The sequence below is a fragment of the Musca domestica genome, unplaced genomic scaffold (genome assembly GCF_030504385.1).
Source record: "Musca domestica strain aabys unplaced genomic scaffold, Musca_domestica.polishedcontigs.V.1.1 89, whole genome shotgun sequence".
In the NCBI taxonomy this organism is placed as follows: domain Eukaryota; kingdom Metazoa; phylum Arthropoda; class Insecta; order Diptera; family Muscidae; genus Musca; species Musca domestica.
The window spans coordinates 2,576,188-2,596,411 of NW_026712430.1; the positions used below are offsets into that span (position 1 = coordinate 2,576,188).

The 20,224-nt window shown below is 36.6% G+C and overlaps 1 protein-coding gene across 2 annotated transcripts in view; it reads left to right on the plus strand.

The window, feature by feature from the left end:
* Positions 1–20,016, plus strand: part of LOC131806795 (uncharacterized) — a 175,833-nt gene extending 155,817 nt beyond the window's left edge. Inside the window, exons 5-10 of one of the 2 annotated variants that reach the window (XM_059131478.1) lie at positions 6,877–12,517; positions 12,976–13,281; positions 13,366–13,709; positions 13,782–13,989; positions 14,058–14,355; positions 15,899–20,016. In XM_059131478.1, the coding sequence (XP_058987461.1) occupies positions 7,132–12,517; positions 12,976–13,281; positions 13,366–13,709; positions 13,782–13,989; positions 14,058–14,355; positions 15,899–16,079 (6,723 nt within the window). In that variant the 5' untranslated portion in view covers positions 6,877–7,131 and the 3' untranslated portion in view covers positions 16,080–20,016. Of the gene's footprint in view, positions 1–6,876; positions 12,518–12,975; positions 13,282–13,365; positions 13,710–13,778; positions 13,990–14,057; positions 14,356–15,898 lie in introns of both variants that reach the window. The other variant, XM_059131477.1, reaches the window with a different exon arrangement.
* Positions 20,017–20,224: the final 208 nt, after the last annotated feature.

Here is a 20,224-nt window from a genome sequence, read left to right on the forward strand (position 1 = left end):
CTTCTGGGGTTTTGATCTACAAGCCGAGTGGTGTCAAAGGTGGTAAATTTTGCGAAAAATATAAACTAAAATTTATTATATATTTTCACCTTACATATTTCTTTTGTTCGGGGACTAATAATGAGATTTGATGTAAAATACTACCCCCAAAACAAGAAGAATTGTGTATAGATTTGGACTTAATCTGACAAAGTGTTAAATTATCAGAAGAAACGTCAAAACATAATTTTCTTTTTATGCCCTACAACACTATGTGTTGGTGGTATTATTAGTTTGATTGGGCCAAAAATTATGTAACCCCTCGAAATATTGGTTTTCCACATAGGAAAGTATATATGGATCTTCCTAACTCGCCGAGCTGAGTCAATCTAGCTATGTATGTCCGTCCGTCTGTCCATGTTAATTTGAAGTCACTCTACTGGTCGCCATTACGTCCCGATCTTCACGAAATTTAGAATGAATTTGGGGCTAGGGCCAGAATGGAAGCCTATTGCTTTTGAAGATAATCGCATAATATTTAGGTGTTGAAATGGACCAAAAACTGAAAAATTTCCTAATTTTGCATTTGCTCTGCAATTTGCAATTATAGACCAATAGAAGAGGAAGTTAGCATGGGGCTAGACTTAGGGCTGTGCAGAAACCTTCGTATTTTGATGATAACATTTGTGTTAAATAAAAGTCAATTAATCCGCGAATATTTTTAATCCCGACGAAATCATAAATAGACGAACAGGTCAATCCTTACCGTTACGTAGATACCGATAGTAAATATATCGGATATATATAGCGAAATATATACAATGTATATATACAAAGGAATGGGATGTTAGCTAGAATGTTTACAACCCAAGAATGGCTGGACAAAATTCACAAATTTTGTCAATTTAGAATGCTCTCTTGCCATAAAAGTATAAAATCTAAAAAAAATCGCATAAAAAGATGCCAATAATGATGTTAATATAGATTTTGTAGTATTTTGTGATTTTTTTTTTTTCATATTTTTTATCGCATGCGATTTTTTCAATATGTCTTAAAATATGGAAGTGTATATTTTGTAATATTTTTTCACCTTACAACACAGGTTGGGATTATTATATACAGATTGCAATTATCGTCCAATTCCCACGAAAATTTTCGCAAGGGTAGGGTTAGGCTTACAAGGTCTAGGCCTATTGTTTTCAAAGATGTCCGCAATATATTAGGGGTTGAAGTAGACCAACTACTAAAAATGTTCCTGTTTTTGTAGCCGTAATAAAGATCACAAATAGAAACCAAAGGACACAAAATCTCGCATGAAGTCAGAGTTTGGGACAGCGGGTACAATGGACCACTAATTATATGTGTTTTATGCTGATTTCGTTGACGAATATAGCCAAATATCGTAGACAAGCAAATCATATAGATGAGTCTACATTTTGAGATTAAGAGAGGCTTCTTGCTTTTGGAGACGCCTGTGAAAAGAGTTAAGGACAGGGAGGAATTCTAGCAGTTTGGATGATCATTGGATTATATATAGCTGTAAGATGGACTACAACAACTAACAGCCCGACGGAGTGAAGAAATGTCCCTAGTCAAAATCCTAATTTCAAAAGCGAAATCTTCCAAAATGGATTTGGGCATAAGGGGGCTTCTAACATATTATAGTATTGTAGGGTATCACATGGTCGGCCCCGCACGTCTATAGCCTTTGCTTACTTGTTTAAAATATAAATTTCAAATGTAATTTTCTTAAGATGACGAATATAACTAGACATATGGTTTATTTCGAGATTTATAGTGAAATTTTGTGTAGAATATATCTTTGTTTGACACTTTCTGCCCAAAACCGGCATTTTATGTTACTTTTATGCATCAACTCGATAAAAGAAGAATGATAAAATTATAGAAAAATTAGGAAATTGATACAAATATTTTCTTAATATATAATGAAAATAGAGTTTTATTTTCTTTGGTGACTTATGATGAAATATTTATTAAAAATATTTTGTCTTCTTTTGGCATAAATTCACATGAAAAGTTTTTATACCCTCCATACTATGGTAGACTCTTTGGTGGCGTATGATGAAATTTTATTAAAAAAGATTTTATCTTTTTTTGGCATAAATTCACATGAAGTGTTTTTATACCCTCCACCATAGTATGGAGGGTATATTAATAGGTCCACGTCTTCGTATAACCCCATATAACGGTATCTCAATATATTCGGTGTTTTGATGATTTAAGGTTCATTTTTCAAACGGAATTGTATCAAACTTGGTACTTGAAGTTCGTAATAAGCACCACCCTCGCTGGCAGATAATTTGATGTGAAGGCCCACGTTTTTGTATAGCCCTGTATTGCTGAAATTGAGAATTACTATATATACAGGGTGAAATGAAAAAACTGCAACCAACTTCAAACTGCTGTCATTTTAAGCCACTCGTCCGACATTTTGGTGAGAATTTTCAAAAAAAAAAAAGTTATTCGTGATGGAATTCAAACGTGATAGTGTGATTTCTTTATATTTGGCTGGAAATCCAAAGTTGGCTATCGTTAAAGCACTCCAGAATTCAAATGTGAATAAATCTTTTGTGTCTCGTACCATCTCGTATTGTACATTTCATACGTTTCTAATCTGAGTCAAAATCATCTAGAAGATTTTCCGGGGAAATTTAAATAAAAATATCATCTATTTTGGTTTATAAAAGAAATAAGGTACATTTTCCCAATTCACTTCAAACATGATTCTTTCACAGTGCAACATTTCCCTGATGCATTTCTTATGCATATGGCCTCGGTTTTAGATGGATTGATTTTAATGCCCCAGCTATCATAAAAACGGGAAACCTTATCTAAGTGATGCTTAACTTTGCACATTGCCATAAGTGGTGATTCGTCATGAGCATATAGTAGGGCAAAGGAGCTAAAGAGTTGCTTCTCATGGCCAAAAGTGGTGAACTGCCGAATTTGGTTTTCTCCGATGAGAAAACATTCGTTGTCCAGCAGTTTGTAAGCAAAAAAAATGATCGTGTTTACTTGCCAAAGAGGTCAGCCGATAATGTGCACCTTCCGTTGGCCACCAGAACTCAAGCAACGGCCATGGTGATGGTGTGGGCCGCCGATGGTCGCTCTCCGCTCGTATTAATCGACCGTGGCATCAGAATAAATGCCGAATATTATCGCGAAAATATTCTGGAGAGGGTATTAAAGCCTTGGGCATGCAAACATTTTGGCCGCAGACCTTGGACATTCCAACAGGCACTCAGCACTCGCCACCCATGGTTACAAAATGAGGTTCTTAGCTTCATTTCCAGTACATAATGGCCACCAAAATCTCCAGATACCAATTCGTTGGACTATTGGGTCTGGAAAGCAAGGATTTGGAAAGCAAGGTTGGCACTAAAAATACCAAAGTGTCGATCACCTCAAGCAAGCGCTTCGCCGTGTGACGGTTTCATTGTCCGTTTGAAAGGTGGCCAATTCGAACAAATCTGAACTTCTAAAATTTTCCAAAATTTTAAAATTTGATGCTATTTCCGACATTTTTTGATTTCATTCAATATAATTTAAAAAAATGTAAAAATTATGGCTTTTGACTTTGTTGCAGATTTTTATCTACACCATATGTCTCATGGATGTGCGACAAATCCCCATAAAATATCTTTGGATATTAAATTTATTACCTGCCTTTTGAAAGTAACCCTAGTCACTGTACTCTATAGGTCTTTACATAAACTCTATGGCTTAATTTTAATATTAACATCAAGTATATATTAAATTGTTACATCAACCAGTGATATTTATCTGATATTCTTAAATTACAAAAGTGCAACTTCACACACGTAAGGTTTAACTTAAAAAAAATAATAATGATAGAACTAAAGAACAGAATAGTTGCAATATAAAATATAAAAATATATAAAAGAAAATAGAGGAAAAGGAGAAGCTAAAGCAAACAAATATGGTTAAAAATATAACACATGTACATTAGGGAATGTTTTATTTAAAAGAAAACAAGATGAACTCGTTGTATTATGGTATTATCAACTTATTTGAGTTAACTTATTTAAAATAAAATAAAGAATTTTCCGTAGAACTAAACAAAATCTCATGTTCATGTGGGCGTATAAGTAACGACAATACCAATATCGACAACACCAATGTAAATGATTAAAAAATGATTTTGGAAATAGAATAAAGTGTGTACAATTATTTCAAAAATATTTGTTGTTGGATTTTGCACCTAATAAACATGCCCCTTGTTTTAAGATAACTGTAGTTAAACTGAAGTTTATATAGGGTTTACGTTGTTGTTGTTTAAAAAACAACTAGCAAAGGAGGCCAGGGCTGAGGCAAACATAGCCAGGGGATATTAAATATATTAGCCATGGAACGGGGCAACGTTATTGCAATCGTGTAGTTTTTACGCTAAAAAATTAAAAATAAGAAGGTTATTTTGGAACAAGCCAAACTCCTTAGAAGATTTCTATATTTAGAAAATCCTTAAAAGGTTGTCTATCCATAGAAGCTCCATAAAAATTATCCTATCCACAGAAGGCCTTTAGAGGACCTTCTATCTCCTTTTCTTCTATCCATAAAAGTCCTTTAGGTGGACTTCAGTCCATAGAAGATCTTATGGAGGTGTTCTATCCATGGAACACCTTTAGGTGGTCTTCTTTCTACAAGGTATTTTTTGATAACTTTCTGCTCATAGAATACTCTTTAAAGGCTGATCTATCCATCGAAGACCTTTATAAGAAGGTCAAAAACTATCAGAAGATTTCCTATCTGTAGAAGAATATTAGAATACACGTAGCAGATATTTTATCCATAGAATATCCACAGCAGATCTTCTATACATAGAACCCCCCGTATGAGTTCTTCTATCCATAGAAGGCCTTAAGGGGGTTTTCTGTAGAAGTTTTTTTTTTTTTTCTGCAAATAAAAAAAAACAAGTAAGCAAAGGCTACAGTCGAGCGGGGCCGACCGTTGAATACCCTACAACACTTTAATAAACGATACAGTTTATATAGGCGAGATACTCGAAAGAATTCCACAAGATATTGTGACAAATAATAAAAGAAAACCATCAGGTTTCGTTCTCTAATTTTCGAATAATTTGCTCATTTCCAATTTGTTGGAAGATGTTGCACGTAAATGGTCTTCCTAGATCTGGAACCAATATTTCCCAAAGACCTATAATCTCTCAGAAGTGGCAAAAGATTAACATTTATTATTGGTTTTTGACTGAAACGCATCTATATGAGATACAGACATTTGACTATATTCTTTAACGAAACCAGCGTTAACGAAATAGTCAGAAGTGTGTCTTTCCTGTATTTGCGAATTCTCCAAAAAGTCACTGGAATGGACCTTTTCGTATTTTGTCTACAAAAGTTGGCAAACTATTTCACACATTGAATATTTTTGGATGGCCATCCAAAACTGCTTGGCTTTTTGCAATGCCCATAACCCCCATTCAAATGTGCGTGAGGATCGGGCAATGATTACGACCTGCTGAAAATGTTGCAGTTTTTTTGGTCCATTTCAACCCCTAAATATATGGCGATCATCTCCAAAAAGAGTAGGGTTCTATTCTGACCCTCATCTGATCCCCATGCAAAATTTCGTTAGGATCGGGCCATAAATGCGATATGTATATGATATCCTAACTACTTAGTTTTGTTAGCTTTAGAAATATTACCAAATGTTTAATTCAAAATGAAAATATGCCAAAAATGTGACAAAATCGAAAAAATATGAGAAAATGTTACAATATCAATATTTTCACCTTTAGAGAGATATTTTTATGCGATTTTTTAGACGTTTTTTCTTTCCTGCCAAGAGGCCATTCTCGACATATAAGAGATCTTTCAAGCATATCTCCTTTGATAGACATATATATCGCATATATTTTGCTATATATCCGTTTTGTTGGATGTTAACATCAATGTAAAGATCAGGAGTAACCTTGTCATGGTTTAATGAAAAATTTTGAATTTTTTCAACACAAAAGATATGGTCTATTTTACCCGCTAAATATTATCCGATGACCACCCAAATTGGTAGGCTTCTTCCCCGCTCTAAACTCTAACTACATGGGAAGTTCCGCGTCGATTGGTCTATAATAGCGACCTGTATAGCTACTGCAAAATCCGACATTTTTTCAGTTTTTGGTCCATTTCGACCCCTAAATATTATGCGATCATCTCCAAAAAAAAATGGGTTCTATTCTGACCCTAGCTCCACCTCCATTCTAAATTTCGTGAAGATCGGGTCATAATTGCGACCTGTAGAGTGATTACAAACTAACATGGATAGACGGATAGACGGACAGACGAACGGACGGACATACATAGCTAGATCGAGTCAACTCGGCGAGATAGGAAGATCCATATATACTTTCCTATGTGGGAAATCAATATTTCGAGGTGTTACATAAATGCTGTCCCAATCAAACTTATAATACCCCCAACACATAGTGTTGTAGGGTATAAATATTCTCAATGTTCCTATTTTTTAGAAGACATGTAAAATTGGTTTTCACAATTTTTCTAACCTTAAGACATGTAAAAGGTCTTTATGTTCCATTAACACATTGAACTCGAGTAATTTAATTGAAATAAATTAATATATATGTAAAAGAGACTAGTACGGACAAGAACAAAAGAGCATGACGAGGATGCTTTGAACTGCCATCCTGTAAAATTTGTTGTTTTGACTTTGGATATGTTTACTATCAAATCCCATCATCAATAGAGGTTTAAACAAAAATTTCAATCACGGTACTTTGTATATTTGTAATTTATAATTGAGATTGAAAATATTAAAATAATATCATCCATTAAACTTGTTGTCTTTATTAATAACATTTCTCTATTTGCCTTATCTTTTCAGATCTACTCTCTTCACATGACTGACTGTTTAATGTGAAATCCAGAGGAATTATTATGTAAAAATCGACTCAAAACTGAACTTGGCAGCAAAACTGCAAAGAATAAACTAACTCATAAGAAATCCGCAAGACTAGTTGAAACTGAAGAGATTGTAACAATTCAACAAACTTACTCACTCACCTACACACACACACACAAACCAAAGATTTACTTAACGCTAAGACTTCGAAATAGAACAAAAAACAACTCCTTTACAATGTCCAAACATACGGATAATGAACATTTGCGTAATGACATTTACGAAAATCTACCCTGCCAGGCCATGTTCAATGAGTCTGTGCGAAAGATACAACAACAAAAATCGGCTCAGGCCGCCGCGCACAGTCCCAATAACATCAATCTGAATAAGGCTTTGTCACAGCAATTACTATTGAACAATATTAGCAATCAGGGTTCACATTTGGTCAATGTTAATTTAGCTAATTCGAATTCGAATTCGGCGCCCAATAACAAGCATCAAAGTTCGGTGGGTCGGCATAATTTGGTTGCCGGCACCAGCAGTCCAGGACAAATGCCAAAAGAAATGATTTATGCCACGCCGCTGCGTAAATCAGATCGTTATAAAAGTGGTGATCGTAGTCGTTTAACTTCAGCTGCCGTAGGCAATGCAACGGCTGGTATTCCACGCCCCCTAAATGCAAAAGAGGTGACCAACACAGATGTAAAATTAACCAATATTATTGATTATAAACAACTGAATGCGCCACGTGATAGCAACCGGGTAAATACTTCAGCGGCAGCTGCTGCGGTGGCGGCTACTAATCGCAATGGTAACACGGTGGTACCTGTTACAGATCTGGATGATGAACCCGATTCGGGTTGTACTTCAAGTAATATGTATGCAAATCGTGGAGTGCCCTTAAATTGTGGTAATAACGGAGGAGGTAGTTCCACACCCAATCATCAACTGGAAGATCGCCGTATTTTGAATTTCCTCAAGGACACGACCCAACTGCAAAAGAAAATGGAAATTTCCGGAAAAGATTGTCCCAACTCAAGTTTTTCCAATTTGGCCCGCGAGGAACACTTCGCCAATTTGGTGCAACAAAATTTCCCCCTGGAGGTGGCACGTAAAAGTTTTGATCCAGAAAATGAAATGGAAGCTGCCTTAGAGGGGGCTGCAAATGGTGGCGGTGGTGACATAGAAGAAACTTCTGATAATTTAGAAGTTCTTATGCAGAAAAAACTGTCGCCGGACAAGGAGGTGAATGGGTTTGGTGGCGCCCAACGCGAATATGGCCATCAGCACCATCACCATCAGCATCGTTATGGTTCTAAGGTGTACATAAATCGTGAATGGGTCTTAAAGAAAATAGCCATGTGTTTGGAGCAGAGAACCGCCGGAAAAAAAACCATGCCGGGTCTGCTGGGACCAACCCCATCAAATGGAGCAAAGAATGAAGCCTTTGCTGGCAGCTCTTCTGCAGCTGGCTTTATGTCATCGCGGGCCAAGGCAGCTGCCATTTCGGCTTCCACCTATAATGGTTGTTTGGTTTTGGGCTCAAACGGTTCAGGCAAGACAAGCATTTGTCAGGCCATAATGAATGGCAATTCCGGTACACGAGGATTGCTGAATCGCAAACTATTGGCCTCGTACCTCATCGAATCACAAAATCCCGAGTGCCATAGCCTATCACTGTTCATACGGAAAATGGTATTACAAATCCTAAGCCATTCGTCACTAATAGCCAAAGATGAAAGCCAGCGTATCATCGATGAAGGCTTCTCGTTTCTGCATGATGAGGTCCAACAGCAAGAATCCAAATTGGATGAGGCCATGAACAATATATCTTTGGACGAAAATGCCGAAGATATTCTGATAGCCGAACTCAAACGTGGCGCCAAAGAATGTGATATTGCCGAATTGGAAAATTTCCATGAACGACGTACTTCCACATCCAAGAAAGCGGAAAACTTACAGTTGATGAGACAAAAATCTGAACCGGTGCCTCCACAACAAATGGGCGGAGAGGATGAAGAGCAAGAAAAAAAATGCTATGGTACCCATCCACCAAAGGGCCAGAAGAAAAAACCAAATAAAGATTATGATGAGAATAAGGATAACGATACGGAAAAGGTTAAGCGGCGGGAAGAATCCGATAGGGATTTACCCTCATCGAGTAAAACTAGTCCCGGACGCAAATCGAAGATTCCAGTGAAATTAACACGACCCAGTAACGTGGCATCCCCGGTCAAACATATTAACAGCAATTTGAGTTTGCCCAGCAACAATAACAACCATGCACCTCAACAGGGTGGGGGAGAAGACATTGCAGCGGTGGGTAATGAGGATTTAAAGCAAGAAATTCAAGCAGCTATACGCGAGGAGCAGGACAGGGATAGTAACAACGATGAGAAACAAAACAACGAAGACAGGCCTGAGGCTGATAAAGATATGGAGCAATTTCTAAAGGAAAACAAGGATAAAGAGGAAGAAGAAGAAGACGAACGAAAATTACGGGAAGAAAGCGCAGAACTGCGGGATGAAAATGATCTTATCGATTTTGAAACAAAATCCAAAAACAAAACCGATGAGCAGGAAGACGATATGGAGGAGAAACAAACCAGTTGCTTCAATACTCTACCTCCTCCCTTGCCCAAGACTAAAAGTTGCCGAACCATCATTGCCGATGGCTACTATGAAATGCTACTTACCAATCCGGAAATTTTTGAATGCCTAACTGTGGACAATATTGAGAAGAACCCCGATGAGTGTTTCAAGAAGGCCATATTGTTTCCGCTGCTGGAGCTAACTCCACCCAAGACAGCTTTGCTGTTGCTTATCGATTCCATCGATGAGAATTACATTAATGAGGGAAATCTAATTTCTACACTTAAGGGTGGCCGTGGCGGCGGTACCACCCACAAAAGTCGCAATGTCGCCGAACTGCTTTCCAATCACATTCACCTCTTCCCAAAATGGCTGTTCCTGGTGTGTACAACGAAGAAACAAACCAAACAGATTACACGCATGTTCTCTGGTTTCAAGAAGATCACCTTGGATGACTTGCGTAAGTCGCATGTGGTCAAAGATGTCCAGGAGTATATCATCAATCGATTGAACTCAGATTTCAAGGATAGCATAATGTTGACAAAGGAAATCATAGAATCTCTGCATCAGCTCTACATCAAATCCAATGGTTGTATTCTTTACCTGGAAAAAGTTCTGAATGGTATCAAGGAGAATTTCTTCAGTTTTCGTGAAATAAAACTTATACCCTGTACCCTGAATGGCTTGTATTTGTATATATGTCAGAAGTCGTTCAACAAGAAGCAATACATGAAAATAAGGCCAGTGCTGAATGTGCTGCTGGCCTCCTCAGGCTATGTCGACAAATTGTTCCTGTTCAATTGCCTCAGGACCCACAACTATACCATCGACAACGAGGAGTTTGAAAAACGTCTACACCTGATGAAGAACATACTGCTATACGACAGCGATCAGAGGCGTTTAAAAATTTTCCATAATTCCTTTTCGGATTGGTTGGTGGATGTGAAATTTGCCACTAAGAAATTCATATGTGATGTCAATGAGGGCCATGTCATGATTTCGCTGTACTACTTGTTGGTGGCCGAGACTCTGTGTGCCAACACGGTGCGGAAATTCATCTACCATCTAATCAAGTCCGGAGAATATCTAACCAATCGTAACATCGACTTGGACATGATTCTAATGCTGCTCGAGTCACGGGTGAATTTAAATGATTGCTTCTACACCAACCACCTAAACTGCTGTTCCATGTGCGAACTGGACTTTAAAAATGACCCGAATTTTCTACCCAAAACCCGTAACATGATTGAAAAGTTTTTGAACAACGAATTGTGTGATGAGTTCTCGCAATTGCTATGCGATTTCTTCAAGCCCAGTTTACCCACAGATGCAAAAATACTGAAACTACTCATTGAGACGGGCATTAATAATGCCGACAATCAAACGTCTTGTGAGTCATCGCTAATGTCGCCCGAGCTGTCAGAAAAATCTCAAAATATTGATTTTGAATTGGCCGATTTGTTAATATCCAGTGAGCGTTCGTGCATTCTGGAAACCCAGAGGCCATCGAGTCCTTCGGAAAAAAGTGAGCCACATCATGAGAGTCAGGATGACAACGCCTCATCTACGCTACATCAACTTTCCGACTCCAATCGCATAGAACTACACAAAGGCAAGGCTTTGATACACATTCTGGCCAATGATGGCAATCATTTGTTGCTCGAGAGGGCTCTCAATGCCTGCAAAGGACCCATTGATCTGGAAATTGAAGATTACAATGGGCAGACTGCCCTCAACATTGCGGCACGCAATGGCCACTTGGAGGTGGTAAAGCTGCTGTTGAATTTTGCACAACCCTGCAACGATGGCACGGGACGCATGAAACGTGTCGATGTCAACCATGCCGATCGGGATGGTTGGACACCATTACGTTCCGCCTCCTGGGGTGGTCACACTGAAGTTGTCAAATTGCTCATAGCCCACCCGGCTTGTAAAATTGATTTAGCCGACAAGGAAGGGCGTACAGCTCTCCGGGCCGCCGCCTGGAGTGGCCACGAAGATATACTCAAGATACTCATAGAACATGGAGCAGATGTTAATTCTGTAGATCGTCAGGGGCGCACCTCCCTCATAGCTGCCTCCTATATGGGACATTATGATATTGTGGAAATTCTCTTGGAAAACGGAGCCAATGTCAATCATTTAGATCTGGACGGACGCAGTGCTCTGTGTGTTGCTGCGCTTTGTGGCTCTTCGGGTTATAGCAAAGTTATTTCCACACTATTGGAACATGGTGCCAACACAGATCAATTGGACAATGACGGCATGTCACCTTTGCTGGTTAGCTCGTTTGAAGGCAATGCCGAGGTCTGTGAACTTTTGCTGGAAAATGGTGCTGATCCCGACTTGGCCGATTTTATGGGTCGTACCCCGCTATGGGCCGCCTGTACTGCCGGTCATGCAAATGTTGTCAAACTTCTACTATTCTGGGGCTGTGGCATTGATTGCATGGATTCCGAGGGCCGAACTGTCCTCAGCATAGCTGCTGCTCAGGGAAATATTGAAACGGTACGTCAACTATTGGATCGTGGTTTAGATGAGACCCATCGTGATAATGCCGGCTGGACACCATTACACTACGCGGCCTTCGAGGGTTTCCATGAAGTTTGCCTTCAGCTATTAGAGTCGGGCGCCAAAATTGACGAGTGTGATAATGAGGGTAAGACCGCTTTACACTTGGCGGCCCAGGAAGGACGCACCCAGTGTGTACAGGTACTGCTCGAGTGCCTCTCAACGTTTGTGGATCAAAAAGCCCATGATGGCAAGACCGCTTTTCGTCTAGCCTGCATTGAGGGTCACTTGGAGACGGTGCAATATCTCTTAAAATACAACTGCGATGTCAATTCCAAAGATGCCGATTCACGGACCACGCTATACATATTGGCATTGGAGAATAAATTGGAGATGGTTAAATATTTGTTGGAATTCACTGATGTCGACGTGAATATCTCCGATAGTGAGGGTCGAACTGCTTTGCATGTGGCTGCCTGGCAAGGGCATGCGGAAATGGTGAAAATGCTAATCACTTTGGGTAAGTAGGAGAGAAGAAAGAAGAAAACATAAAGAAATCCTTTTTGGTCGAGACGAACCTATTTTTAAAAACTATTATGCCTATATACAATTTAGTGTAGATTGTGCCTCTTTAAACACTTTCTTCCTAAAAAGAAGTTTTACAGTTTAGAAATATTGTCTCGTTTTTACGACCAAATTTTTGGATGAAATCAGTTTCAAGACATTTAGACACGATAACTCTCTAGGAGGGGTACCTGATTGGGTCCGAACTGAGTACATCGTATACACATAGAAGAAGTTCGGAAGTGGGCAATATGGATCTGTTTTTCCTTTTTATGAAATAGGATTACTCTATCATTGTCTGGTCATTCTTTCAAAATATCATAATTTCAACAAACGTTTCGTGTGTCCTCTATCTTATTACATATAAGAGATGGAGAAAGAGGGAAAGTGTTCTCATTATTTTTGTGCTTACAGGTAATGCTGATGTCAATGCCATGGATTTGGAGGCTCGTACACCGCTACATTCCTGTGCCTGGCAGGGCAATCACGATGTCATGAATATCCTTTTATATTTTGGTGCTTTGGCCGATCATGCCTGCAAACAGGGAGCTACAGCCTTGGGTATTTCGGCCCAGGAGGGACATGAGAAATGTGTTGTGGCTTTGCTAAAGTATGGTGCTAATCCCTACAAATTCGACCACTGTGGTCGTACACCCATCAAATTGGCCGCTAAATCAAATCGCACAAATATTCTCAAAATCTTTGACAACTATACCAAAAGTGAGTAATTGCTTAATTCTCTTATTCATATTTTGAATAAGAATAATGCTATTTTTTTTTTTTTTTTTGGGAATTTTCTTGCAGATGAAGCGAATCAAGCCATGGATGCTGCTGCTAAATTTCATCATGGCAACATGTTACGTTCACCTGATCAACAAGCACCCTCAATTCCGGCTCATGCCAATTTGGGTATGAACATTTTACCTTCAACCTCGCCCTATCCACCACATGCCTCAGCCTCATCAGTTTGTTCGGCAGCCACCACGGCTACCGTTAATAATAATATGGCAGCACCCAGTATTCTAAATGCCTCCAGCTCAACACACAGTTCGAATAATTTCTATCAGAATACAATGCAATCGGATACCAGTAGCTTGCACAAACGTAAAAGTGTTATATCTAGTCAATCAACCGGTAGCAGTAATGATGTAAGTACATATTTGTACATTGATCTTGAAAGGCGAATCTAATCAACATATGTTTTTATGCCTTTTTAGCAGGCACCTCTCACATTTACCCAACAATTACAACGACAAACCAAGCTTAGCTCACGCAATAATCCATTTATGCAAAATGCTCCAATTGTTAATTCCAAGCACAGCAATTCAGCTTCATCATCATCGTTGGGTCACAAAGCCGGTGGAGGTGGTGGCGGTGGTCATCATCGTCATTCCCAAATATTACCCGATCTCAGTGAACATCAAATGGGTAAGTGGCGGAAAGCAATTTTACATTTGACTTTTTTAACTTGCGTCACTATTTTTTTATGATTTCAGCTACCCACATGGCCAGCAATGAGGCTGATCTGTACGACATGGAGTGTATGTCGCCGTTGTATGCAACACCACCCCATTCGCCAAGCAGCGAACTAAGTTCACCGGGACAATTGCCTTCGATCAATAACATTGATGATTGTGCTGGCGGTGCATCTGCATTGAATGGCGGCTGCGGCAATGGACCGAGCAGCAGCAGCTCTGGTGGTAAATCTGTTTTGCCAGACAATCATTTTGCCCGTGATACCCATATGCGTATCATATTGGGAAATTTAAAAGAAAATCAAGCCAGTTCGTCTAGGTGAGTTAAAAATTGAATAATTTTTAGTTAGTTGTAAGGGATATGTGTGGCATTTAGGGAATTGTTAAGGAAATTATACCATTTTCAACTACTACTATTGGTGTATTTCGGCTGTTTGAAATTATCTAGAAATAACAATCATCTTTCATGGCATTAATTCTTGGCACCAGAGAGGTGCACTGAAATGAATTTCGAAACCATTTTGAGTCGGCCAAACTAGCAATAATTAACTTTTCTATTTAAGATTTATAACAAATGTCAGAAAAAATACCAAATCGGTATAAATCGACAAAATAACGTAGCCAAATAGTATGTCGATTTCATCCTGCAACGGCGATAAGCAAAACAATTAATCTTGTTGTTTTGTTCTCATTTTAGAATTGAACTTTTCCCACAATAGCTACATAAGAGATTTTGGGAAAAAAGTCTCTACATCCAATGTATACACATGTTTTCATATTGCCTTAGGAAAGTGATATGATTGCGTTAAAACTAGTTGGTTGCACACTTGAAGTTTCTGGTCAAATTCCGGCCGTTTGGTTTTAGTAAAAGATATTTAGTCATTACATTTTTTTTAATTTTATTTAATAAAAGCAAAAAAATGTAGGAAATAACATCAAAGTTTAGATTTGTTTAAGTTGGTCACCTTTGACACGAGTTATGGCCTCCACTTCCTTGACGTCCGGCTACGCTACCAGTATCATGGTAACCATCGATGGTACGAGATACAAATATTTATTCACATTTAAATGCTTGCCTTAGGAAAGTAATATGATTGCGTTAAAACAAACTTCTGGTTGGTTGCACACTTGAATTTTCAGGTCAAATTCCGGCCGTTTGGTTTCAGTCAGAGTTGCGAAATGCAAATTCGAGTTGGGCAAAATTAAACTGGCTCGATCAATTATCAGTACTCCTGCGAATTAAAAAAAAAAGAAATCGAGTATACTCTATTTTTCATTACATTTTTTTTTAAATTTTATTGAATAAAAGCAAAAAATGTCGGAAATAACATCAAATTTTAGAATAAGTTTAGTTTTATTCAAGTTGGTCACCTTTGACACGAATTATGGTCTCCACTTCCTTGACGTCTGGCTACGCTACCAGTATCACGGTACCGAGCGATGGTACGAGATACAAAAGATTTATTCACATTTAAATGCTGGAGTGCTCTAGAGGTGGAAACTTGTGGTTTTCCAGCCAAATATAAAGAAATCACACTATCACGCTTGAATTCCATCACGAATAACTTTTTTTCTGGAAAATTCTCACCAAAATGCTTTTGTACGCTTGTGAACAATATAATGAGCTGATACTGAAATAATTTAACAGCTGTCAGAATAGTGGCTTTGAAATGACAGGAGTCTGATGTTGGTTGCAGTTTTTTCATCTCACCCTGTACTTGTTCAACAGGGTTTAATTATCAAAATTATCATTCCAAGCGCTCTCGGGACTTGAGGACTGTCTAAAATTTATTTGATTTCATTGTATATATTGTGTCGCATTAATTTTTAACAAATAAAACATTTTTTATTTTATATTACAGCAAAAGTAAACGCAGTGGTATCACAACAAACCCCGCAATGCGTCTCATACGCAGCCGTTTCGATTCGGCAGCCCAGCTAATACGGAGAACCAACAATATACTATCGAGCAATAGCCAAGGATCCTCAAGTATTGGTGTTAAATCGGGAACTTTCCAATGGCGTAAAGAAAGTCAAATGTAAATGTTCACAAACAGAACAAGAACAACAACATCGTTAAAAATAAATAAAGTAAAATAGAAACCTTTTCCGTTTGTTGATATGTTTATTATTTGTTTATTATTCTCTTTTAAGTATTTGATTTGTGATAGTTTAACGAATAAGTTATAGCGATATTTATTTAATACATATTTTATTATCAACAAGGTGTCCGTGAAAATTAAAAACTCCCACTTTCTTAACATTAAGCGAAACTAAATTACATGTAGATGAAAATTTAGAAACAAAGACATAAATAAAAATTAATAAAAAATCGAAAAATAAATATAAAATTACGAAACAACTGTAATCAGACAATTTCGAACATAAAAATTAGTAATGATGAAAAAATAAATTTATGATATATATAGATACCTTACATGAAATTAGTAATAACCCTGACTCAAACAAAACACACAATTCCAATGCAAAAATCCGACATGCAGTGAGGGTTTATAGAATATAGAATTCATTACAAAACATCAGGGGTTCTCTAAATCCAACAAAAAAATATTTAAATTGAATAAAAATATGTGTGTATGTTTTTTTTTTTTTTGAAACTTAAATGTTTTCGAGATGTTTATATCTGCATTTTATTCATATTTTTGGAAACAAGTTGCGTGAACTGTGTAAAAGATCTTGTAATAAATACTCTATGTATATTCATCGCACTGCATTTAATATAAAACATATAATTACTTACATACATATATTGCAAATTTTACAAAATAAAACATTAAGCAATATTTGCCATTATTTACAATACATATATTGTAAATTTAAGTTAACATATTATATTAATTTGGAAATAATTTAGTAGACATTTTAATTATTTAAATAATTTTCACAATCTCCAGATACATATATTTATTAGAAAATACTGATATATTGAGGAAAAAAAAACAATTAATGAAGCGAAATTAAACAAAACAAACCAGCAAAACAATGATGTTATTCTACATATTAATGAAAAAGAGCAACCACAAGAAACACATTAAATATACATATATTGTTTTTAGTTTAACGAAAAAACAAATGTACTGACACTAATTATAATTAGTTTACACAATGAAACAAATAAAAAAAATAAAATTTATTTAATTATAAATACAACAAGAAAATAAAATACACGAAGTCAAAATGCGAATGCGTGCATAATACCATACATATATACTTAAATAATTTAGTCATTAAACAAAACGAAAAACACCCTTAAATAAATTATTTTCAAACTAAAAACACCCTGTTTATTATATTCATACAAACAAACTTTTGTTGTTTTTGTTAATCTTTTTTCTCCTTTTTTTATTAAAAAAGAAGAGTGGCAGGGTCGAACTTCATAGAAGGAAATGAATTTATATCGATAATTTTAATGTAACAAATAGATCAAACTGACGACCGACCCGGTCTCATTAAAATTAAACTATTTAAGGCTAACGTCAGGCGAACCATAAGCAAATTTCCATGCACCAACGCAATGTTTCTAAACATATGTAAAGTATGCTTAAACCTAGGTAACTACACTTTTTCCAGATGTAATTCGGAACATTTTAATTTTTTATTCCTTTGGAAATTTGTAATATTTAAATTGTAATTTCAGATTTCGTTATTCGTATGATTTCTATTTTTTGTTTGTAGCACTCCATGATATAATTATTACATGTAACAGCAAGTCCCAGCTGATTTGACTCTATAGTAATACTAGTGTCAAACTCGATATTACGTTTTGTCATTTAATTCCATTTCTTCATATACAATAGGTATACCCTTTTTTGGTATGAAATTTCACTGCAGGGCAATATGAATATAGTTTTTGCCTAATAATAGAAAAAATCGTCGTTATACTTAATAAAACGCCAAAGGCGATGGTTCGGATTTTTTTTTTTTTTGGTTAAGGAACAGCGACACCACGTTCGATAATATATTCGTATATTTCATGTTTCCTAAAATTGCAAAATGTAGTATACTTTATGTATGTATGCTGTTTAGTTTCAACTTGAAAGGGATGTTGCCTTTTCCACGATTTTCTGACGATTGCTCGAAGTATTGAGAGATTAGGACCAACAGCTAACATCTATACATTCAGAGGAATGATGTGAACGCATTAAAATTTGAAAATTATTGAATTTTTGAAAATTATTTACTGAAAATTAATTATTTTGTTTACATTTTTGGGCACAGAACTCTGACACTTGTATTACGTACAACAACAAATTTGTATGTGGTTGTTGTTACGATTGTTGTACTTCAACACTTGCTGTTACCTGTATTTTTCTACCATGATAGCACTCCATTTAATTTCAAATTATTTCGTTTGAAATTCGAATTCCGAATTAAATAATTAGAATAAAAAATCGAATTACAAATGAAAAGTTTCGAATTTCAAATGGAAATGAAATTCTCAAATTACAATTGAAATATTCAAATTACAAATGGAATTCTCGAAGGTAATTCAAATATTCTCATAAAGAAAAAAGACTACACATTTTAGGCTAAATGATAATTTAAAAGGATTGTTTTTTTTTTTAATTTATTGTTACCGTGTTTTATGGACGATTAAAAAAGAACGGCAACTCAACAAAATATTAAACATAACAAGTAAGGAAAGAAAGTAGGACATTGCCGACTTTATGATACCCAACATCACTATGAATATTTAGTAGTCATCTGTAAGAAATAAAATTAAATGAAATTTAAATCAGTTGCAATTAACCTCAAAGCTATATCTCACAAAGGAGTTTCTAGCATGTATCTGATATCTTGTGCAGAGAATCTTTATCGTGGAGAGTGTATTACAGTTTAGTATGTCAAAATGCTTTTTATTTGGGTCAATATTACACATTCGGTGAAAAATAGACACAGATGAAAAAAAATAAAAAATGTAAGATACAAAATTTTAAACGCAATCGAACAATAAAATCGACCTGTAATTTGGGTAAAAGTATATTGACAGTCGGACGAAAGTATAAATCGAGTCAGAATCTGCTTCTACGAAGATCATCAAAAGGAACAATGGGTTTATCTCGTTTCTTTTTGCATGTTACAAACAAATGCCCAAAAGTATTAATACCCTGTAGCACAGTGTGGTATCGGGTATACCATTACAGTCAAACGCGCTACCCTCAGCCAAAGATTTAAACTCTTAAATGAGAGGAATTCAGAAACCAGAAAAAGAAGAACTATACTGAAACAGAAAGTTTCCCTTTTAAATTTTACGGACCTGATTAATTTCTACATTTATGTTAATATCGACACATTGCGTACATCAGATACCTTCAATAAGATTGGAAGTGGGAACAGTCTCTTGTCTCTTGTCATCTTGGAGGTGAGCTCTGTGACACCATTGTAATCTGCCAACACAAGTGCTGCACAATTCAGAAATATACATCTTCATGGGAAGTCAAAGGTCTTATTAATGCATCATCACAAGAATATTTACAAACACCCTAAAATTTCCTGCTTAAAGAAACTCTATTATAGTGAGAAGGAAGGGTCTATATAACAGAGGATCTATCATATAGGACTGAATAGCATTTACACTAATCCACCATCACCTGCCATCCATCGATTGGCTGGAATTATTGATGGATGGGTAGATGTCCTGATCTTAGTAAATCAATAATTGATCAGAGTAAGAGCAATGATATAGGAAACATTTCTTCATGTCTTTTGAAGTTTATGCAATACAAATACATTTTGGATGACGCTCAACGAAAAAATGTCGGAAATTAGTTTAGACGAAATAACACAATGACAGCTTTCAAGTGCTCCAAACACATGTTATTTGGGCCAGATCAGCGTCTAGGTGCCGCTCCGTTATCAATTATATTACAACACCCAGGATTGGCCGATTAGCACACATCCAGATCGTTTCTGCATTTCAAAACTGCCATAGGTCTCCAATGCTTTTAGAGTCGCTTGACTATCAACGTAGAAAGTCACCTGATTTTCATGGAATATGATTCTATAAGACGAAAGGGCACCGTCATTACAATCATTGTTTAGCTTCAATGGTTATGGGTATATTATTAAAAATATTGAGTACTCCTAATTGTACATTGGATCAAAATTGGAACAGCGTTTTGAACTCCATTTTATCTTGTACCAGTAAGCCTATCTGACGTCTAAGT